The sequence below is a fragment of the Cryptomeria japonica genome, chromosome 11 (genome assembly GCF_030272615.1).
Source record: "Cryptomeria japonica chromosome 11, Sugi_1.0, whole genome shotgun sequence".
Lineage (NCBI taxonomy): Eukaryota > Viridiplantae > Streptophyta > Pinopsida > Cupressales > Cupressaceae > Cryptomeria > Cryptomeria japonica.
This window is the reverse complement of record NC_081415.1, coordinates 575,873,005-575,897,587: the sequence shown is the minus strand read 5'-3', so window position 1 is coordinate 575,897,587 and position 24,583 is coordinate 575,873,005. Positions and strand designations below refer to the sequence as shown.

General features: G+C 34.4%; 1 protein-coding gene across 1 annotated transcript in view; it reads right to left on the bottom strand.

Moving 5' to 3' along the window:
- Nucleotides 1-8,348: 8,348 nt before the first annotated feature.
- LOC131860345 (uncharacterized) overlaps nucleotides 8,349-24,583 on the bottom strand; it is a 66,539-nt gene continuing 50,304 nt past the window's right edge. Inside the window, exons 3-4 of the mRNA XM_059214738.1 lie at nucleotides 16,826-17,089; nucleotides 8,349-8,617 (exon numbers count right to left, since the gene is read on the bottom strand). Coding sequence (XP_059070721.1) covers nucleotides 8,349-8,617; nucleotides 16,826-17,089 — 533 coding nt within the window. The remainder of the gene's footprint in view (nucleotides 8,618-16,825; nucleotides 17,090-24,583) is intronic.

Genomic DNA, 24,583 nt, shown 5'->3' with positions numbered 1-24,583 from the left:
GCACTTGTTTATTGTCTCATCAAGGAATTTCTCTTTTTCCTTGCTTATTTTCTCTCTAAATGTCTACTCATTTATCTGATCCACTGTCAATAAGTTGTTGGTGATATACTTAGACAATGTGTCTAATTGACTTAAAGAATCTTTATTTTCCACATTGCACTTGGGTGCAATCAATTTTAGAATAGGAATGGTATCATCTATAGCTTTGTATGCTAGTGCATTACAATCTATGATTTTCTTAATTGAATCCAATAATACCTCTATCACATTAGTTGGTCTGAATTATGTCATGGAAGAACCAGATGATTGTCCAACTACCTTAACAATTTGCATTTCGCCGGTGTGAGTAACCTCTTTGCTTGTATTGACCTCTGGCAGGCCAGTTTGTTCCCACATTTCAACTAGCAAAGGCTTGGGCATCTCAGCCATTGCTGGTAGCACTCTCTTTGTATGAATCTATGATTCAACCTTTTTCTCTTCCTGTTTCTCAACCTGTACCTCAGTGGGTTTCACTGTGCTCTCTACTACTAGTTTCTTTGATGAAGTCTCAGTGATATTCACTACCTGTTTCTTAGTATGCACCTCTTACTGTCCACTACCAGTATCTCAACTAGTTTCATTATGTTATCAGTAGCCGGTTTCTTCAACTCTGTGGGTTTCTCAATGTTTGTATCAATAACCATTCCAGTAGCTAGGGGATCAACTGATTGTTCAATTTTTTTAACTTGTGTTTGAACCCCAATCTCAACATTATCCATTGTTTTCTCTTCATGTGTTCCTACCTCAATAGTTTCAGCCCATGGCTTAGTAGCCACATATTTCTTCTCACCAGTGGTTTCCTTATCAACCACAATATTTACCTCGTGTATCAATATTCATTGTGTATAGGATCTCTGATTCAGGATTTGTATCCTCATATGTGGTTTCCATATTCTCAGTTGCCGGTGTGTCAACAGTCTCAACCGGTGAAGTAATAGAAGGAGGTGGTGGCAAATTGCCTGTTACTTTTATGTTGGGTAGTCCACCTACCTTTCCTTTACCTTTGTCCTTATCCTTTTGGTAGAACTTAAAAGTTTTGGGTCTCTTAAGTTCTTCTTTCTTCTCTTTCTCCACAAAGAAGATATCTCAATTATCTGTCATTTCTTCCTTTGATCTCATTAACTCTGCCTGCCATTAAAGATACATGCCAGTGACCACTGGAAAATACTGTCCTGTTAGCCTCACTTATTAACTCATCAGTTTCTTCTACTGATTTAATAGGGTGAACTGCAAGTAGCTTCTCAATTTTTATTTTCTTATCTAACTCCATAATAGCTAATCTCTTTGCATCAAGTCTCCTATACAAATCACTAGGTAACACATTTACAACCTCTATTAAAACTTTCTTATAAATGTCTAGGTGTAGGATAATTCTATTTTCTATGCTTTCCTTTTCCTCATTTGTAAGAGTATCATATAATTTACTAACATTTGACAAATTCCCATCATCTGTTATTTCACTTAAAAGATTGTCTAGAGGAGGGATAACTTGTTTTTCCTTCTTCCTTGGTGTCATTTTCTTTGCTAGGGGCCTTACTACTTGTTGTTTCTTTCTTGCTTTCTTAGGTGCAAGAGAGGGTTCCGGTGAAGGTTTTCTTTTCCTTTCTACTCTCTTAAACTCAGCTGGTATTTCACTGTTAGATGAAGTTCAAACCGGTGAGAGGTGAGCTTCCGGTTGTAACCCTTCCAAGTCACTTTCCTTAATACTGGTGATATTCAATACATTTTCCTTTATCTCTTTTGCCTATTTAGTTGCTTTTCTGATATATTGTTCTCTTTTCTTCCTTCTTTTAAGTTTTTGTACTTTGCTCTCAATGGTTTCAGCATTACCAAATATTTTCTCTTTAGGTTCTCTAGGGGCTTCAAGTAGGGCTTTGACATATGTCTCAATTATGTTTACATCAGCCTCATAACCCATTTTTGTCACCCAAATAGTTCTAGGAACCACTGCCTCCATCCAAATTTCATCTTTCTTAATAACAAAACAAATTTCTTTCTGTTATTTGTCAACAATGTTCTGAGGTAGCCTTTCCCTTGTTTTCATTCTAGCCTTGAATGCTTGGAAATATTCAATTATATTATTTTCCTTGTCTATTCCCATACCAGTAAAGATATCCAATAGTTGTTTACCTACGGGTATGTCAAAACCAAATTCTTTCCTGCCTATACTGAGAACTTCCTTTGTAATATATAGCATAAGGCACACAAGTAGATTACCAAATCTGAAAGTACCTTTCTTATCACCTTTAATTTTCTTCAAGTTGTCAATCAATTCATCCTTCAACCATTCACATATATCTATCTTAGCATTACTATTCACCATATCATAAGCACTCTTGATACACAGACTAGAAACAAAGTTCAATCTATTAGTATGTGTAGTTTTGTATCCTAGTATCATGCTAATGAATCTAACATTTATTTCTTTCACATCATTGACTCCTAAGGATCTGCTGTCATGGGTTGCACCGTTTAGGGTCATCACAGTGTTTTTTGAAACTTTATTAGTTTTGTCAGGCCTGCTATCGGTGGAAGGTAAGCCAGTTATTGCCCTAACTGCTTCTCTTTTGATCTTGTGGATGGAGTCAAGCCAAAAGAATTCTCCATGAACTCTACTAAGTACAATCCTCACAACTTCCTTTGGGAAATCCAAAATATCAAGTATTTCCACAAAAAATAGGGTTTCAATGATCTTGTGTACCAGTTTCACAACACCATTCTCATCACAAATGACAGTCTTATACATATTCATGATTTCATCAGCACCTAGTTCCTCAATATGACAATGTATGTATATCCTAGGGTCTTCTGCACATGCAACTCCTTTAGGTATTTTAGAGAATGCACCTAGGGTATTATCCTGCTTCGCTACTTCAGGTATGATCTTGAATATGGGCCTAGGGCATTTAACCACTTCAATAACAATAGGGTTTATAATGAATTCATAAGCAAAGGAGGAAGCCATTGATAAATACCTTAATATGCCTTTAGGTTTGGATGCTTGAAAGATTTTGCTTCACTTCTCGCTGTGGATGCCTTTGCTTGGGTTTTTTCACGCTCTTAGGAAATTTGAATGCTTAGTGAGTGAAAAATAGTGAAAAACACTTGCTTTATAATGTCTTTTCTTTCAACTACCACAATAAATGCCTACCGGTTAAGTGAAACTTAACACATCTGCCGGTAAAGAAGCAATTCATCTTCTTACCAATAACCGAGGGTAAACTAGCATGATTTTCAATTTGTTGCCATACCCCCAAAAGGTTTAGTTCAGTTAGATGAAGAATCTCTTGCCGGTGGAGTGATACTCTATTCTACTGGTGAAGGAACAATCTCATCAACATTATGATCTTTCTTTCTAATCCATTGTTTAGAAAATTCTTTCTTTACCTCTTCAATCTTCTCTTTGCCTTTTAAACTGGGTCCTTTGTTATTTGCCGGTGATGCCTTCTACAAAATTTTGCAATATGTCCAATCTTGTTACAAGCATAACAAGTCACATTGTTTTTCTGAATAGCCTTTCCATATCCTATGCTGGTATGTGTTCTGCATTGATTAGATAAGTGTCCAAATCTTCCACAAACATGACATCTTACATTCATTCTACAGTTTTCTGAATTATGACCAATTTTGTTGCATTTGGAACATTGACCAATGGGTGCATTAGTGTTCTGATAGTTTCTAGATCTACACTGATTTTCTCTATGACCATCCTTGTTACAGTTAAAGCATTTACTATTAAATTTGTAGGCATTAGGTTCTCTTACTGGTTTACTGTGATCATGATTGTTTGTAGTATCAAAGCTTTCACCAACTTCAAAGACAAGTCCATTAGTATCTCCATCAGGTCTCTGATTTTTCAGCATGTTATCAAGTTCCTCTGAACTTTTCTTGAATTTCTCTTTGTGTTGATTTGTAGTAGCCAACTCATTTTCCAAGATTCCCTTCTGTCTCATAAGTTCAGTTTTGTCATTTTGTGTGTGCATCAAATCTCTCTTCAACATATCATTTTCATGACTAAGTCTTGTATTTTCATTTCCAGCATCATTTAGTCTTCTAATCAAGTCATCTTCATTTTTCTTTCTATCTTCAATGTCTTTACAAAACCTCATAGTCATATCTTGCATCTCATTTCTCATAGCATTGTTTTCTTGTCTCAACTTGTTCACAAGGTCATTAAGAGTTTCCTTTTCATCATCATCACTCTGCATCTTCTCATGAAGTTCTCTTCTTTTATTCCTAGAAATAGTGAGATTCTCTTGAAGTCCTTGAATGAATTCCTGTGCACTCTTCAGATCATCCTCAAGTTTCATATTTTTCAACTTTTCTGCATCATTATCTGAAAGAGCTATTTCCAATTGCTTTGTCAAGTTTTCCATTTGTACGAGTGTCAGAATCTCCCTCAATCTATTAGGCTTTTGAAAAGAGAGGACCAAGCTCTGATACCAATTGTTAGGATTCCCAAAGATACTGAGAGCGGGGGGTGAATCAGTATCTAACTGATTATCAGATTTTTTGACCTTACTGAATAAATTGCATTCCAAAATAGTGTATTGGTAAATAAGAATTAATGCAGTAAATATGAACAATAAACACAACATAGAAAGAACACCATAACACAAGATTTTTGGCGAGGAAACCCGGTGTGGGAAAAACCTTGGTGGGATTTGTGAGCCACAATATTCACTCACTGGCCAATGAATGGATATTACTTACAATAGATGGTGCCTGCACATGCAAGAAGGCCAATTGCCTAGAGCTCACTACTCAATTACAAAAGGAAGTCTCACTGACTTACAAAATGGATTATGGAAATCCAATGTGATGTACTGCTACAAAAAGAATCTTCTATGCTAGATTCAGTACCGGTTTAAGCTCATACAACAACCATAAACCTTACTCCAAAATCTTCCTTAATATTCGCTTATCATATCCATCCTATCATCTATATGTATGTCTAAAATGATCTTAAAGATCTCATACTTATATATGAGTCTTATTACAATATGCCATGTTGGCTTACAAAAAGATATTACAATTAAATACAATATACAATAATCAAAATCCTGTCGGCTAGGGTGTTGGTAATCATCTTTGTCGCTGTCGGTGAACTATTTGCTGGTGTCAATGCCTGCCGATGCAATAGGATTGCAAGGTTACCATCAATGACAATACCTTGAATCACCTACAATTCTCATTGGAGTGTGCAATGCCAACATTTTTAATAGCAAATCGTATTTAGGATTTAAATATGGTATAGTTGGAATAGTTAGAATAAAGAAATCATTTCCTTTATTTCCAGATTACTCATAGTTTATTAAATTTATATAATTTAAATTTAATGCAGATTATGTGTTATTCATTCAGTTTCAGGATAAATACAACAGTTTAGTTGTAGGTTTTAAAACATTAGGCATTTTCATTACAATAAATATATATCTATATATTTATATATATATATGAGTAAATATATATATATATATATACATATATATGTGTATGTATATATGTATATTTCTTGTTTTAAATCTGTTTCTTTTCAAGTTTAACAATAAGATCTTCTTAAATAACAGAATATATCAACTTTTGTTTTCTTTAACTAACATATAGTTTCCTTTTTACTTTAAGTTAACTATAACTAGATTTACAATATTTCCTAACTTTTTTTCTACACATGCATTTACAGAATAGAAAAAATATGATAGAGATATTTTTATTAACAGCTGCAACCAATTATTTAAAAAAAAATCTATTTAATCCATAAACAAGAAGACAAGATGCAATATTAACATTCACTCTAAATATCTATTTGTTTCTTTTCCTTTGTGTTTTGAACTTAAGCAAATAAATTCCTTTTATATACAAGTGACTACTCTACTTACATTTAGATTTGCATTTCCTTTTTTTCAATAGCAATAAGAACAAACTATAAATTTCATGCTTACTATTTTTCTAGAAACATATCATTAAAGAGATAACTTCAACAATGCATTATTCAGTTTGCAAGAATGTATACTTCAAATAGGAAATAAATAAATCATTACATGGTAAAACTAATCCAACAGTTACATTTAAAACACCATAGTTTCTTTTACTAAAAATAGGAAATAAATAAATCAAGCTTCTCATTTCTACTACATGAGGGCTTATCAAATATATATATATATTTTTTCTTTGCAACTAAATACAATAAGAAATTCTTTTTTTCTTTTCTGCAACTAAATACAATAAGAAATTATTTTTATTTTCTACAACTAAATACAATAAGAAATTATTTTTCTTTTTTGCAATTAAATACAATAAACAATAGGATCAATCGTAGCTTCGTTTCCAATCCTTTCCCAAGAAAACTTATAATAAAAACTTGTAGGTTGTGACCATGGAGGCTCACCTCCCAACCTAGGCTTACAAGAAGCTACCCCCAAGCTAGGAGAACCAAGGCTAAATGAGAGACTCAATCAATACACATACAAGCAAGAAAACTCACAACATTCACACTCCCAACCCAAGGATAGACATCATCACTTATGTGACTTTTCGAGTGGGGTGAAGGTGGACCAAATACCTAGAGGAGAATTCCACAAGTAGAAGAACATAATGCCATTGCAAGGTGTAATGCCCATACCCTAGTCGGACTTTTAAAACCCGTTTAACCTTGATTGACTTCCTATGTGGCATTTTTGAATGGTAGAGTAACCGATATGCAATGTGTAGTTTAGATAATATAAATAAATTGTGCATACTTATTATTGTGCTTTTGCATCGATTTTCGTGTAAATGCAATTGTTCCCTAACCCTTGAGATAAATCTTGAGCTAACGCCTTCATTGAATATGTATATGTATATGCATGCTTGTATGAATTTCATGGGTGCAGGAGATTGCAGGTACAATACCGCTTAGGGCAAGGTTCATCTCCTTTGGAAATTTGCAAGGTTGAGTATGCTCCTTCATCTTTTGAATTCGGATTTGTGGTCATATAACTCTCGTCTTGCCTTAGCCATGGTTAGGTGAGCACCATGTGTGGGTTCGTGGGGCTTGCTTTTCATTGGGATGCATGTCGAGAGATTTGGAGGACTACCTCGATTTGCGTGCCTTGCACGAGGTAAGTGAGGTTTGTTATCCTAAGTATTAAATTTAAAATTATGATTAAACGTACACATTAGAGATATAGAAATTTAAATAGGTAGCTTCTTTATACGATTAATCAGTAATTAAAGAGACTTGCTTTAAATTATTATTGTAGCAAGTTTAAGGTATTTAACTGAGGTTAGTGTGCTCATTTACGCATTTGTAACTTTTATGCATTTGTAGTCGAGAAATTAGAATAAATTAAACTCTTGCATTAGATTAGTCATTTATTTAAAAATATCGCTTTATTATGTTGTAGCGAGTTAATTTAATAGCTAATTTCAAAATAATGAATTTAATGAGATTATGCGTTTTTGGAAAGGAAAAATTTAAAGACATTTGGGAGATAGCAATAAATTACGCATTTTCGCATTTGGAGGGAAAAGGGAAAATTATTATTGTTTAAAAGAAATTATTTCTTCTTACTTGTATAGTTGATAAAATATAAAAGTTTGAATTTCAGTAAATTAAATTAGAGTTGAATATGAAATAGAAGCTTTTAAATTTTAAAAGAAAAATGAACAAGGAGGGAATGAATGATTCCCATTTGGATTTTCATTTATTGTATTTTAGAAATAAAACCCTAAATTCGAAATTGAAATTAGGGCAAAATTAGGGCTTTTTCTTTTTAACCTAGTTTTGGAGACATTTTGGGGGTTCTTGGTTTTGGGAGTTTTTTTTTGGAAGAAAAATGGAAGATTTGGATGGGAGCAGCAGAATGGGAAGCATTTTATCAAGATTCATGCCTGGAAATTGCATTTTGAGGTAGGATTCCAATCTACCTGTTTGTTGTTGTTGTGTTCTCCATGAAATGTTGAAGAAAAGAAAAGAAATAAATGATATTAGCCATGAATGTTTCCTTGAAGCTTAGTTTCAGTTTTTTTTCAAACTTGGTTGTTCTTGAATCAAATCCTTGTTCTTAATGGAGTTGTGATCTGAAAACTTGATGGAAATTATCTTTCCCATAACGATGATTTTTGGAAAAATCTGGAAAAAGAATGGTCCTGTAATAAAAATAAAATGATGGGAGATTTCGTTATTTTCGTTGTATACCTATTTTATTTTATTTTGAAGCATTCTTAAATGATTAAAATTCGGACTGTGAGGCGAATCAAAAAAAAAATTATTAAACAAAAAAAAAATATATACAAAATTTGGGGTTTTCGGGGGGGGGAGCCGAAGCTCAACCCGCCCCTCCCCGCGCGCCGCTCGCAGTTCTTTCGGTGCCCACACACAGTGGGGGCCGAGGGGACTGCGTCTCCCATGGAGGCCACAGTCCCTCCCGGCGCCACTGTGTGGGGAGCCGAAGGGCCTGCGACCCCCACGGAAGGCGCAGAACCCCCGACTCCACTGTAAGTGGAGGCCGAGGGGCCTGCGTCCTCCGTGGAGGCCGCAACCTCTTCGGCTCGGGCTCGGCCGCCCTAGGGTTTCGCCGCCTAGGGTTTGGCCGCCCTTTGCTTGTTTTTAAAATGTTTTTTTTAAAAAAAAAAAATCTTATCAGTATAGTTAAACATGAAATGGGGGTTTTCATTTTATAAAATGGGGAGATGTTATTGGTGTAAAACCTGTTTTAAGTAATATATTGTATTTTCAAAATGAGTTGGGATTTTATATTAGTATATATAATGTTTAAAATAAAAGAAAAGGGGATTTTACTTATTAGTATAAAGTTATCATAAGAACTATTTTGGTATTAAAAAAAATAATGAGATGTAGTTTATACTCTAGCAAGTATGTTTAACCAAAAGGGGATAAAGGTGTATATTTAAAATATATGCTAATATGGGTAACACCTATTTAGCATGTATTATTAAATATATATATACAGATTTATGGGCCTTAATATAGCAATGACCTTCATTGTAATTTTTAAACCCAAATGATAAATAACTATATGATAAAGGGTAAATTAAATGGAGGTGATGGTTTTGATCCTTAAATGTATGCAATAGAAGCTAATTTAGCTCGGAAATGATTCCTTTCCTTTTTGTCATTCACTCATTATGTATTTGTTCTTCATAGAAAAAGGGGAAATTTTGTTTTGTGTCGTTAGAAAGGGGGCTAGACTATTGTTGAAAACCATCTTATCATTAGTGGGGATCTAGTGTTAACTAATTTGAATAGACGTTTATGTCAATTTGAGAAAATGTTGTATTTACTCGTTAACGTTTGTGCATGATCTATTAATTTGGAAATTTGTTGGGACCCCGTCATCTATTTTCCTTGGTCTATCCAACGTCGGTCTAGACCCCATTTAAGGTACCACCTGTTAAGGAATCCTTGCCCTTTTTACTTGATGTACTTAGTAGGATCCGTTACAAAAGGGATCATTATGTAATTAATGTCCGAAGTGTCTGTTGTATATTGATTGTAATCGCCTAAGTGGCAAGACTGTAAAGACATGTAATTATGTAACCTTAACTATATTAAATACCAAAAGGGTCTTGCAGTTGAGCAGACCCGGAGATGTAGCCCATCCGGGGTGAACTCCGAGATCATATTCTGTGTCATGCGATGTTTATAGCGTACTTTGTTTATGTTTTAAATTATCTTGATGGTTGTATTCTTGCTTAGTGTAAAGTGTAAATTAAATGAATTCAAATTTAAATGTATAACATTTTTCAGATGGATAAATGTAGTTATTTAAGTTCATAAAACTTGGTGAATCATGGTTATGGCAAGCATTTAAAATATTGTAATTAGAGTTGTGGAAAGGAGTATTTTGATGAGGTTAAATGAACGTAGTAATAATGGAAGGAACCTTGCTAGTTTTCTTTATTGGATTAACTTGTTATTAAGTATATAAATGGAATGGATGTAAAAAGGAAACAAAGTTAAAATTTATGTCACCATTCCTAGAATTGAAATCTAAAGGTTGAACATCATATCAACATCTATCCTTTTGCCTTAGTGAATGAAATTTACGCCATGTTAATTTTGCTTCATTGCATTGGATGATTTGTTAAGTTAGTTCACTCTTTAATCATAACCATTAACCCTCATCAGATTAATTTGATATTCGTGTGGACTCAATTAGATATCCATATTTTTAATCCCTTATAAAAGGAACCCCTCATGATTGCTAAAATTAAACTAAAATGGAAAAGTAATTGATTTGTTGTTTAAACATTAAATCCTAGTAAAAGTATCTCTCTCATTTTAAGATCATTTAACAAGAAGAGAACAAAACAAGAGATATGCAAAAAGATAATTGTATTTTTATCCGAATAGCAGAACGTCATTATGATCTAATTACTTCAATCTTGAAATGTTAAATATTATCTTCCTAACTATATCATAAAGTTAAAGGATGAACTCTTGTGGCTCAAATACATTTTTCATGTAATGATTCTAGCCATCTAGTAGTATTATTTTTAAAACACCAAATGTATCCTATGGCTACTCATATTTTACCTTTCATAATAGAACTTCAACTCATTAGTAGGCTACGCATGATAACAAATGAAGAGCCCTCACTCTACTCATGGAAGTTTAATCCGAAAGAAACAAATTTATCTTATTAACCACACTGTTTAATATTTTAAAGGAGGTATCAAATGTGGGTGAATATTTTAAGATCAAATGAAGGAATCCTCGTTATATTGAACGTAGTTTAACCCGAACGAATGAATCTCATTAGGCATATTTTTAAAACATTAAAGGATGAAATCTATTGTGAATGGATACCACAAAACCAAGGAGTGGACTTCATCACATTAAACACATGAACCCTTTTGGGGGCCCCCTTAACGTAATTATGAAATTAAGTGCATTGAGTAAATGACTCCTCAATGGCCTCCTAACCACCAAAGTAAATGTACGCCTCCAAAAATTTTAAGATGTCATATCTATGAACACATATGTAATCTAGATCTATGCATTATCTCGTAAGTAAGATATCCAATTTAATGGATCTAATGACGCAAGTTGAGTTAGGTGTAAGGTTAGGTAATCGCGTTGGGAAACCTCTTAGGATTGTTGAGTCTTCCGCTATGATAGCTAAGTTGACAGATAACTCCAATGTATTTTAATGTCGTGCCTAATAATGAATTGAGTTAACTTCAATTTATCTTAATAATGTAACTTTTCATTAACGCTCTAAATAATTATAAAAAAAAAAAATTTACACTCTATTTGAGTGTTTTTAATTTAAACCCTTAGGGGTTTCCTGGCGGGGCATTACACTTGGTATCAGAGCCCATGTTGCAACACTGGGATCTCTGGTTTCACTTGTGCTCTTAGTTGGTGTGTGTGTGTCTATCTTATGTTGTATGCTTGTCCACCTTGATGTGAGAGTGTGATTTAACAAACCCTGTTTGTGTGTAACATGTGTGATTCACACTTTGTTTTCACCTTATTGATGTGGGTGTTTTGGAAATAATTATGGGTGTTTTGTCTACCTATTGAGGTCTTGGTCTATGACTTCTCTTACCTTGGAAAAAGATTCGTATGTACCTTCGTTCTTGCCTTGTTTTACTCTGTTGACTGATCCATTTGGGCTGGTTGTAATATCTTGAGCATAAAAGTATGAAATGTGCTTGTTTATGGTTTGATCTATTTTAATGATTGTCCACTTGAAAGGCTAGTATGACAAATGTTAATGCTTATCATGTAGTACATTGAGTGATTATGACTCATCTTCTTTTCTCTTTCTCTAAGTAAAATAAAATGAATTGATATGTGTAGTTACCTCTTAGTTAAGTTTTCTAATTGCAAGAGAAAGGATGATATTTCTTGAGCCTTGTGTGAGCTTCATAACGTTTTTGTGCTTTAGATTGATAAAAGGATTGATTTAGGAGTTAATTTTTGGTTAATGATAGGAAAATTGTATGGTTGCAATAAAGGGTGCTCCATGTGCTTGGTAGGGGTAATATAATTAAATTTCATCTTAAGTAAAGTGCTTCAAAATGCGTAAAGTTGATTTCGTGAGAATTGCTTGATGTAGAAGGAAAACCAAAAGAGGACATGTTGTAGTAGCTTCAAGAGTAAATTGATGTGCTCCTCAAAAGATTGTTTTATGTGCTTACTCAACTAGTGTGATTAGGACCTATTAAGTGGCGCACTTTTAACTTACTTTGGATATGGGTAATTGTCTTATTATGTTTCGAAATGAGTAAATAAAAGACTTGCTGATTTGTATGCATTAAATGTGTAAAAAATCTAGGAGATAGCTCTTCATTTACCTCCTTGTTATATTATGAATTTCCAATGTTAGATTTGATGTATTATTGTATTGCATTGTATTACGAATAGTGATTGTGCTCTAGAAGACTTGTATTACAAAAAGAAAATTTGGTCATTTTGAATTCTTGTTCGGAAAACTAGAACATTATAGTGCAGCAATAATGATTAGAAATGTCATGTTAGGATGCTTTGACACCTTCCTAAAAGATAGCAAAATGAAAACCGTGCAACTCAAATGATAAACTTATGTCCGAGCATATGGTGTGATTTTGAAATTCTTGTGTATTCGTAGGAAATAGTTGATTTTCCAACTCTCTTCCTCCTCTCGTTTAAAATATAGGAATTGTTGTTTTTGAAACACTATTTAGAATGCAGTGATTTAAGTAGAAGTTTTGCTAGAATGCATGTGAAATTTTATGTTGCTTTGGGCTTCTAATTGAAAGGGGAAAGTTTTTCATCTTGAAAAGGGAAATTGCATAGTTAATAATGTGAATGAAAATGCTTAGGGGAGATTGAGAAAGATATTAGAATGATGTTATCTCGTTGTGTAAATTTGAATTGTTGAAAATTTCAGTACGTGGATCTAGAGTAAACTTTGTTGGTGATTCATGTGTAAAACATAATTAAAACTTCCCTTAAGTATATGTTAGCATAATGTAAAGTACTCCCCGTAAATGTGACTAAACCAGTAATGGTGCTATTCTGTGTGTGTTGTGAGAAAACCCGTACTTGTTTTGTGTGCCCATGGGATGGTGAAGTAATCAACCATGGGGAATATGTTTGTTTATGAGTATGGGAAACCATACCTATCTATGTGATGTTGCTTATTTGTTTCCTTACTGAGTGCCAACCCACGGGTTGTTGATAAGTCAGTATGTGAAGGGGTAGTAGTAGAAGTCACCATTCCTTGAATAGTATGAACAGCGTACGAGTAATGTCGACGCGAAGCGACTTTAGCTTCCCTATTTCGAGGAAAAGCATGGTTTTGTAACGAAACTATAACATAGGTGTACTCAATACTTCCCCTTGTGATGAACCGATTTATGAGGTTCATGTGTGCCAGCCTTATTCCTATCCTTTATCTTGAGCATATAGATGACAGTTTTTGAGCATATTGTTGGATTCCATTGGAGCATTTGTTGCCTTGTCTTCATGAGAGGCGTGTTATTGTTCTACATAAGTTACCAACTGGCTAGTGTTGGTAGACTTATGGGTAGACCTTAGCCATGTATACCTCTGGCTTACGGCGAGTATCCTGAGAGGAACATCGCTATGCGGAGTGTGACCAGCGCATGCCTTATCTGCGGGGTACACTGCCATGCGGGATACGTCCATTGCGTGCCTTGTCCGCTTGGAGTATTGCCATGCCGTGCTGAGACACGATGCGGGATGTAGTAGACATTCCATGCGGTCTACCGCTATGTATTGGGTAGAGCCATGCCACGTGACGACGTGATGCGGGGTGATGCCGAGGTGCACACTGCCATGCCATGTGGATGTGTGACTTGGTCACACCACATGATGAGCTACTAGGATAGCTAGACGATTGTTCCTTCCTTCCTCGTTGGTGGCTAGCTACTAGTCACATAGTGATGTAATGTGCACTTCTGAATTTCTTTTATTTATTTATTTATTGATTATCTTGTGGGCCAGCAATTTATTTTACTTTGACCTTGACAGTTTAGCCACGAACTTGCGATCTCGATTTTACTCGATTTGATGTTGCAAATCCGGAAATTATTTTCTTGTTTTATTGTTGGGATTGACAATTATTATCTTTAACCTTTGGTACTTTAGTGGCTAAACCGGTTTATCCTTGTTGTTTTCGTATGCTGGTCTTGTGTTGTAATGTGAATTCCTCTCCAAGAACGTAGGAGACGGGCTTGGATGAGTGTATACGAGGAAGTAGACGCAAGGAACCTTGAGGATGGAGGTATGTGAGGCTGTGAAAACAGCTAAGACCCACTACCTACCTATGAGTGGTGACTATCTCTTGGAGGCTAAACACCTTACACGACAAGGGATATTCACGAGGGACTTGTATGGAAGGTGGCACCGCTAGGGTGTACCCTAGCACCATCAAGCCCTTGAGTGAGATGATGGATATTTGTTGATCATGTATGTATTCTGAGAGCAGACATAGAGATGTGGATCATATATGTTACCTTTGACCGAGCATTAGACATGCTCACATGTGGCCTATTGTGTTGTGCAAACCAGTCTTGTGGATGGAAATTATGTGTAATCATGGAATAAATGGTATTAACTTGTCACTATGTTATGGGGCATAGTCATTGGAAAAGTTCTTGTATGTCTGAAAAGTGTAAACAATTGAGTTCTTATGTTGTTCTTATATGTTGAAAAGTTAACTCGGTTGTAAAATTGATATGTGAAGCTAGTCCTATGTGATAAAGTTTTGTGAAAGAGATGAATTGGTGAGAGAAATTGACCTTGAGAGCATATTTTCGTGTCTTGTTTGATAGATGAGTATGAAAACTGTGTCTATATATTTTAAATTGCTTAAATTTGGTGAAATAAAAAGGGAAAAGTCTCGTATCCATGCTGTGATTGAGTGTAAATTATAGAATATTTGAAGGTGTGAATGATGTTAGATGCATTTTTATTGGTGAATAATGTTTTAAGTTGTTGACAGAATAGTTGTTTGTGTAAATTGATAGTTGTTAATTGAGTTTAAGGACTAATAAGTGTTGCAGAACTTCCGTTCAACTTTGCGACTTCCAGGAGTAAGTCGGAACCTAGGGGGGGAGAATGTAATGCCCATACCCTAGTCGGACTTTTAAAACCCGTTTAACCTTGATTGACTTCCTATGTGGCATTTTTGAATGGTAGAGTAACCGATATGCAATGTGTAGTTTAGATAATATAAATAAATTGTGCATACTTATTATTGTGCTTTTGCATCGATTTTCGTGTAAATGCAATTGTTCCCTAACCCTTGAGATAAATCTTGAGCTAACGCCTTCATTGAATATGTATATGTATATGCATGCTTGTATGAATTTCATGGGTGCAGGAGATTGCAGGTACAATACCGCTTAGGGCAAGGTTCATCTCCTTTGGAAATTTGCAAGGTTGAGTATGCTCCTTCATCTTTTGAATTCGGATTTGTGGTCATATAACTCTCGTCTTGCCTTAGCCATGGTTAGGTGAGCACCATGTGTGGGTTCGTGGGGCTTGCTTTTCATTGGGATGCATGTCGAGAGATTTGGAGGACTACCTCGATTTGCGTGCCTTGCACGAGGTAAGTGAGGTTTGTTATCCTAAGTATTAAATTTAAAATTATGATTAAACGTACACATTAGAGATATAGAAATTTAAATAGGTAGCTTCTTTATACGATTAATCAGTAATTAAAGAGACTTGCTTTAAATTATTATTGTAGCAAGTTTAAGGTATTTAACTGAGGTTAGTGTGCTCATTTACGCATTTGTAACTTTTATGCATTTGTAGTCGAGAAATTAGAATAAATTAAACTCTTGCATTAGATTAGTCATTTATTTAAAAATATCGCTTTATTATGTTGTAGCGAGTTAATTTAATAGCTAATTTCAAAATAATGAATTTAATGAGATTATGCGTTTTTGGAAAGGAAAAATTTAAAGACATTTGGGAGATAGCAATAAATTACGCATTTTCGCATTTGGAGGGAAAAGGGAAAATTATTATTGTTTAAAAGAAATTATTTCTTCTTACTTGTATAGTTGATAAAATATAAAAGTTTGAATTTCAGTAAATTAAATTAGAGTTGAATATGAAATAGAAGCTTTTAAATTTTAAAAGAAAAATGAACAAGGAGGGAATGAATGATTCCCATTTGGATTTTCATTTATTGTATTTTAGAAATAAAACCCTAAATTCGAAATTGAAATTAGGGCAAAATTAGGGCTTTTTCTTTTTAACCTAGTTTTGGAGACATTTTGGGGGTTCTTGGTTTTGGGAGTTTTTTTTTGGAAGAAAAATGGAAGATTTGGATGGGAGCAGCAGAATGGGAAGCATTTTATCAAGATTCATGCCTGGAAATTGCATTTTGAGGTAGGATTCCAATCTACCTGTTTGTTGTTGTTGTGTTCTCCATGAAATGTTGAAGAAAAGAAAAGAAATAAATGATATTAGCCATGAATGTTTCCTTGAAGCTTAGTTTCAGTTTTTTTTCAAACTTGGTTGTTCTTGAATCAAATCCTTGTTCTTAATGGAGTTGTGATCTGAAAACTTGATGGAAATTATCTTTCCCATAACGATGATTTTTGGAAAAATCTGGAAAAAGAATGGTCCTGTAATAAAAATAAAATGATGGGAGATTTCGTTATTTTCGTTGTATACCTATTTTATTTTATTTTGAAGCATTCTTAAATGATTAAAATTCGGACTGTGAGGCGAATCAAAAAAAAAATTATTAAACAAAAAAAAAATATATACAAAATTTGGGGTTTTCGGGGGGGGGAGCCGAAGCTCAACCCGCCCCTCCCCGCGCGCCGCTCGCAGTTCTTTCGGTGCCCACACACAGTGGGGGCCGAGGGGACTGCGTCTCCCATGGAGGCCACAGTCCCTCCCGGCGCCACTGTGTGGGGAGCCGAAGGGCCTGCGACCCCCACGGAAGGCGCAGAACCCCCGACTCCACTGTAAGTGGAGGCCGAGGGGCCTGCGTCCTCCGTGGAGGCCGCAGCCTCTTCGGCTCGGGCTCGGCCGCCCTAGGGTTTCGCCGCCTAGGGTTTGGCCGCCCTTTGCTTGTTTTTAAAATGTTTTTTTTAAAAAAAAAAAATCTTATCAGTATAGTTAAACATGAAATGGGGGTTTTCATTTTATAAAATGGGGAGATGTTATTGGTGTAAAACCTGTTTTAAGTAATATATTGTATTTTCAAAATGAGTTGGGATTTTATATTAGTATATATAATGTTTAAAATAAAAGAAAAGGGGATTTTACTTATTAGTATAAAGTTATCATAAGAACTATTTTGGTATTAAAAAAAATAATGAGATGTAGTTTATACTCTAGCAAGTATGTTTAACCAAAAGGGGATAAAGGTGTATATTTAAAATATATGCTAATATGGGTAACACCTATTTAGCATGTATTATTAAATATATATATACAGATTTATGGGCCTTAATATAGCAATGACCTTCATTGTAATTTTTAAACCCAAATGATAAATAACTATATGATAAAGGGTAAATTAAATGGAGGTGATGGTTTTGATCCTTAAATGTATGCAATAGAAGCTAATTTAGCTCGGAAATGATTCCTTTCCTTTTTGTCATTCACTCATTATGTATTTGTTCTTCATAGAAAAAGGGGAAATTTTGTTTTGTGTCGTTAGAAAGGGGGCTAGACTATTGTTGAAAACCATCTTATCATTAGTGGGGATCTAGTGTTAACTAATTTGAATAGACGTTTATGTCAATTTGAGAAAATGTTGTATTTACTCGTTAACGTTTGTGCATGATCTATTAATTTGGAAATTTGTTGGGACCCCGTCATCTGTTTTCCTTGGTCTATCCAACGTCGGTCTAGACCCCATTTAAGGTACCACCTGTTAAGGAATCCTTGCCCTTTTTACTTGATGTACTTAGTAGGATCCGTTACAAAAGGGATCATTATGTAATTAATGTCCGAAGTGTCTGTTGTATATTGATTGTAATCGCCTAAGTGGCAAGACTGTAAAGACATGTAATTATGTAACCTTAACTATATTAAATACCAAAAGGGTCTTGCAGTTGAGCAGACCCGGAGATGTAGCCCATCCGGGGTGAACTCCGAGATCATATTCTGTGTCATGCGATGTTTATAGCGTACTTTGTTTATGTTTTAAATTATCTTGATGGTTGTATTCTTGCTTAGTGTAAAGTGTAAATTAAATGAATTCAAATTTAAATGTATAACATTTTTCAGATGGATAAATGTAGTTATTTAAGTTCATAAAACTTGGTGAATCATGGTTATGGCAAGCATTTAAAATATTGTAATTAGAGTTGTGGAAAGGAGTATTTTGATGAGGTTAAATGAACGTAGTAATAATGGAAGGAACCTTGCTAGTTTTCTTTATTGGATTAACTTGTTATTAAGTATATAAATGGAATGGATGTAAAAAGGAAACAAAGTTAAAATTTATGTCACCATTCCTAGAATTGAAATCTAAAGGTTGAACATCATATCAACATCTATCCTTTTGCCTTAGTGAATGAAATTTACGCCATGTTAATTTTGCTTCATTGCATTGGATGATTTGTTAAGTTAGTTCACTCTTTAATCATAACCATTAACCCTCATCAGATTAATTTGATATTCGTGTGGACTCAATTAGATATCCATATTTTTAATCCCTTATAAAAGGAACCCCTCATGATTGCTAAAATTAAACTAAAATGGAAAAGTAATTGATTTGTTGTTTAAACATTAAATCCTAGTAAAAGTATCTCTCTCATTTTAAGATCATTTAACAAGAAGAGAACAAAACAAGAGATATGCAAAAAGATAATTGTATTTTTATCCGAATAGCAGAACGTCATTATGATCTAATTACTTCAATCTTGAAATGTTAAATATTATCTTCCTAACTATATCATAAAGTTAAAGGATGAACTCTTGTGGCTCAAATACATTTTTCATGTAATGATTCTAGCCATCTAGTAGTATTATTTTTAAAACACCAAATGTATCCTATGGCTACTCATATTTTACCTTTCATAATAGAACTTCAACTCATTAGTAGGCTACGCATGATAACAAATGAAGAGCCCTCACTCTACTCATGGAAGTTTAATCCGAAAGAAACAAATTTATCTTATTAACCACACTGTTTAATATTTTAAAGGAGGTATCAAATGTGGGTGAATATTTTAAGATCAAATGAAGGAATCCTCGTTATATTGAACGTAGTTTAACCCGAACGAATGAATCTCATTAGGCATATTTTTAAAACATTAAAGGATGAAATCTATTGTGAATGGATACCACAAAACCAAGGAGTGGACTTCATCACATTAAACACATGAACCCTTTTGGGGGCCCCCTTAACGTAATTATGAAATTAAGTGCATTGAGTAAATGACTCCTCAATGGCCTCCTAACCACCAAAGTAAATGTACGCCTCCAAAAATTTTAAGATGTCATATCTATGAACACATATGTAATCTAGATCTATGCATTATCTCGTAAGTAAGATATCCAATTTAATGGATCTAATGACGCAAGTTGAGTTAGGTGTAAGGTTAGGTAATCGCGTTGGGAAACCTCTTAGGATTGTTGAGTCTTCCGCTATGATAGCTAAGTTGACAGATAACTCCAATGTATTTTAATGTCGTGCCTAATAATGAATTGAGTTAACTTCAATTTATCTTAATAATGTAACTTTTCATTAACGCTCTAAATAATTATAAAAAAAAAAAATTTACACTCTATTTGAGTGTTTTTAATTTAAACCCTTAGGGGTTTCCTGGCGGGGCATTACACAAGGCTATCAAAAAGCACATCCACAAGTTCCAAACTTGTCCCAACAATTCCTTATGTCCCACAAGGCATAGAAGCCAACAAACTCTCCTTATGACCCCCATTTCATAAACAAATACTATGCAACATGGGTCCCATAACCCCTTGTAAATCACTCTCTTCCAAAGAGAGCCTCTCCACTCATAGGCTGTCAAACAACCCTTCACCCCAAGGCCACTCTACCCTCCCAAGGGCGAGTTTGGCCTTGAAAACTCCTAAAAAAAATCATAAAACCACAATAACACAAACACAAAAGGAAGAACCCAACATCCTCCTAAACATACTAAGAAATCAACAATGGGAAAACAACCACAACAAACAATCTTTCAAAACTCAAAGCAACAACATGAGATAGTAAACTGCCTAACCTTGAATCTACCAAAAAGGATGAATAGAAGTTGTAGAAGAGCTGCCCAAATCCACTATCTTTTTCCTCTCAAAACTTAGCCAAAAAATTCCTAATCCCAGAACCAAACTCAAGAAAATCTATGTCTCCAAAAATGGAGAGTGGGTGATCAAACTTCTCCCTCCCAAACCAATCTCTAAGAAGACACTCCTCACTCTTTCCAACCCTCTTGGGAAGGATGAAGGAAGTTCATAGGTTGGTCTTCCCAACACCTTACAAACTCTCTAGCCAAGGCCCCTCAAAAAGGTAAAAAGGAATGGGGAAGAGCAATGTCACTCATGAGGAGGGTTGTCTAACCTAGGTAGGCTCCTCAAAAGTTGAAATTCGGCCATCTTGGAAAACTCAACTTTTGGGGCGAGTAAATAGTCCTTAGGCAGTGGACACATGACTAAATTTGACCTTCATCCATAGGTACATCATATGGCTCATTAAAAATACCCCTAACTTGACCCTAGGAGTTAGTTTAACCCTCTAGAAACTCAGCCAAAGTTTACCTACGGGTCAACCCTAAGTTGACCTTCTAATGGCTCCCTATCCAAGACTTTCATGGGACCATACTAGGATAATTGAAAAATACATTGGTAAAACCAATTCCTTCCAAGGGACATGTCATTTCCAACTCAATTTACAACACATGTGTCAAGTGACACCACAAAAAGAATTACACATCACTAAAACACACATGGCAATGTCCCTTTTTTGGAATTAATAATTTAAACAATTTTTAAATTAAACACACATCCAAGCATAAACATTTACAAATTAAAACACATTTACAAACGAGGTGTTTTTTCTCCAAATAGACAACCCTTGGCTTCACAAACACACATAGGTCTACGCTTATTTCTCCAAATAGTTTCCATGGTCACATGGATTAATTTTTCAGCACATCTCACTTTGCACATTAGTAATTCAAAAAATCACATATAATATTATCATATGAAAATAATATAATTTAGACATTGCATACAATATCAATTATAATAATCAAGTTTCCAATTATCTAATAACATCTACATAGAAAAATCTACTAAATGGAATCATCACAATTATCATGGAATTAAATATTTATAGAGCATGCATCAAGAATTTTCTAGCATCAAAACAAAGTACTGCATATCAACGTAAATTACATAATCATATCAATGTTATCCAAACACTGGATCATATAAAATCTATGTCCATAATGAAAGGGATATCTTGAACTTTCTCACAAAGTGGAATATCAATGAGATTTGGAATGGTATTATGTTTTGGGATAGAATGGATAGGAATAGAGGGATCATCATGAGTGTCTAGGAAGATCAAATCCTAGTCAACAATTGGATGGGATGATAAAGTTTCAGGATCTTGATCTTGATTTGTTTTAGGACTCATTTGTTCGTGCTCTAAATTATCCTCTTGATACGGGGTTGGACTTTAAGTATGCACATGGGATTATAGAAAGGAATCATTGCTTTAACATGAGGGGGATGTAATTTGAATGGGGTCCTTTGAAATAGGTTTGATGGGAAATGAAGCACATAATGGCATTGTGTCTAACAGTGTAGGGATAGGGATTGATGATATGGAGGGTTCTTGAAAAGATTCAAAAGGTGTAGGGATAGGTGCCACTAGAGAGTCAATTTTCTTATGCGGGGATGGTGAGCTATTGCTAGATATGGTTATATAATTTTGATCTATATTAGAAAAATCATTTAGGACTCTCTTTAAGAGCTTTTTAATAGAGATACATTTCTTTGGAGACACATTTGAATCCTTGTGAGGTTTTGACATGATTGGGTTTGGATTTTGGACTTGTTTGAAGGTGACTTGGTTTTGGTTTGGTGTTATGATTTTATTTTGAATTTGACGTTGGTTGAATTGGTCTGACATATTTGAAATTTTTCCTAGTGTGAGTTATAACTTTTGTTTTTGAATTTCTAGTTGTAGTTGTTGAATCTGAGTTTGTTTTTGATACTTGGTAGTTGGTTGGACCAATTTTTGATATTGTGTGTTTGGTCAAGCATGTTGTTGTAATTTCACCCTTGATTGTGTTGGTTGGATATGTTGGACTATTAGTTGGATTTCTTGGATATGTTAAACTTTTGGTTGTGTTGATTTGATATGTCGAACCATTGGTTGTTGTTGTTGGATGATTGGTTGTTGATTCAAGATTTGAGTGAATGAAGTTTCATTTGGGACTTGGTTGAAGTTTGTGTTTGTTTCTTGAAATCATTTCATCATCTCTATTTGTGAGATGAGAGCTGGTATGTCTAATTGTTCAATGAGAGATTTTACAACAATTGGCTCAAAGCTTGGGTTTTGACCTTGAAATTTTCAAAATATTTTGGACATTTGGGATCTAATATTTACATGGTTTTTCACTTTGTGTTTCAAGATCTCTTTTTCTCGAGCTATTTTTTCCTCTAGTTTTCTTATTTGGACACTTGTTTCATCATAAAAAGTTTGATCAATACTGTCTTGTTGTTGGGTTGGATAGAATTGTGATTGCCTTAGATCAAAACTTGATTGAATTATATTATTCATTGCACCAATCATTGGTTGGGAAAAATATTTATTTGACCATGAAAGAAGAAACTCATGCACATTCAACAACAAATCCTAAGGCGTGCAAGGATAATACTTGTTGAATCCCCTAGCAATAAATACCTCATTCAACTGGATAGTTAGAATCTTGGTAGCACTGGCTCCACTCCACGACACTCACTTCTTGAGCATACCAAACTTCAAATTTCTTAGGTCATCACTTCCCAATAAATTTACTATCTCAAATTGAATGGCACATGAGGGGTTTCTTTGACATGCACGTATCAAAATGTCTAAGTCAACAAGTAGAAGGTTTTTGGAAAATATAAACACAAAATTTTGTAGGCAAGGCATCTATACGAGTGGCCATAATCAAAAACATTTTCCACTTTGTTAAAGGATGCCTCCTAACTTGTAGAGGTTACTCTCTACAAGTTTTTGCATGCCACAAAGGCACTAAGGAAGACATAATGCTATTATGATAGCATGTAACACTCATCACTTCTAACTTTCATCACAAACACATTTGTTTATAGTGGCTTGGAAGGGCTTGGCTTCAACCTATTTCCACTTGGGTCATTTCCTCTCACCAACACTTGTGCAAAATTCTAGGTAGATTGGGAGGCAAACCCTCTAAAGGTAAAATCACACACTCAAAATGAAATAAGATATAAAAAACACGATGTTATTTATCTTTTAGGAAATTGAAGTTTACACTAAGCTAAAAATCACAAACACTATGTTTTTTATAAGAGGTCATGTCCTAGACCAAATCAATTAGTAGTTTCAATGAAATATTTTGCCCACAAATGCCAATATGCTGCACAAATCATCAATAAAATGTCCAATTTGTACCCCTACTTAAAAATCTAGATGGATATTGTGGGGTTAATTTTAACACCTTATGAAATGAAATGAGAATTTGTTGTTCATTCAATCCCCTAATTTGACTATGTGATGATTCATTTTGAAACCCTTAGTATATTGTAATGAGAGATTGTTGTTGATTGACCTCCTAATTAAGCTATGTGAGGAAATTTTGGACATTCAAACCTCCTAATTAGGCTATGTGAAGAATTGTTGTTCATTAAAACCTCCTAATTAGGCCATGTGAAGAGTTGTTACTCATTCAAACCCTCTAGTTAAATTATGTGAAGAATTGTTGTTCATTGCATGTTAATAAATCCTACATGAATCATTGTTTAGACTCCATAAAACCCACATGCAATAATAGATCCTCACGTAGAACCTGCATGCAACAACAAATCAACACTTGAAACCTACATGCAACAATAAATTATTATCGAAAACTTGCATGCAACAACATATTAGCACCACAAGCCCACATGCAAGAACAAATCCACATATAAAACTTTCATGAAAATATTAGACTCACAAAATTATCATATTTAACATGTTCACGTCAGGTTTACCAGAAAATGTAACTAGGAATTTGGGAAAAATCATCAAAGCACATAATTAGGCAACCACAAACCTAAAATGTAACAAAATCCAGTCCTAGTTCAATCAATAGAAGAATGTGAAATAAAACATAAAAAAATGCAAACCATAAAAAATATAGATGTATCCTCCATTGACCTCCATTGTTCTTCTTTCAATTTCAAATTTGATGTGGATCTCACCTACAAGTGAAAAGGAAATTGACTGTAGTACCCCGTTTTGATCGGACTTATTAGACTGTCTTTGTGTTGCAGTTTACTATTCAGTTGACACTTTATTGCTTGACATTTTGCAGACGTATTTGATATTATTTCATGTTTATCTGGATA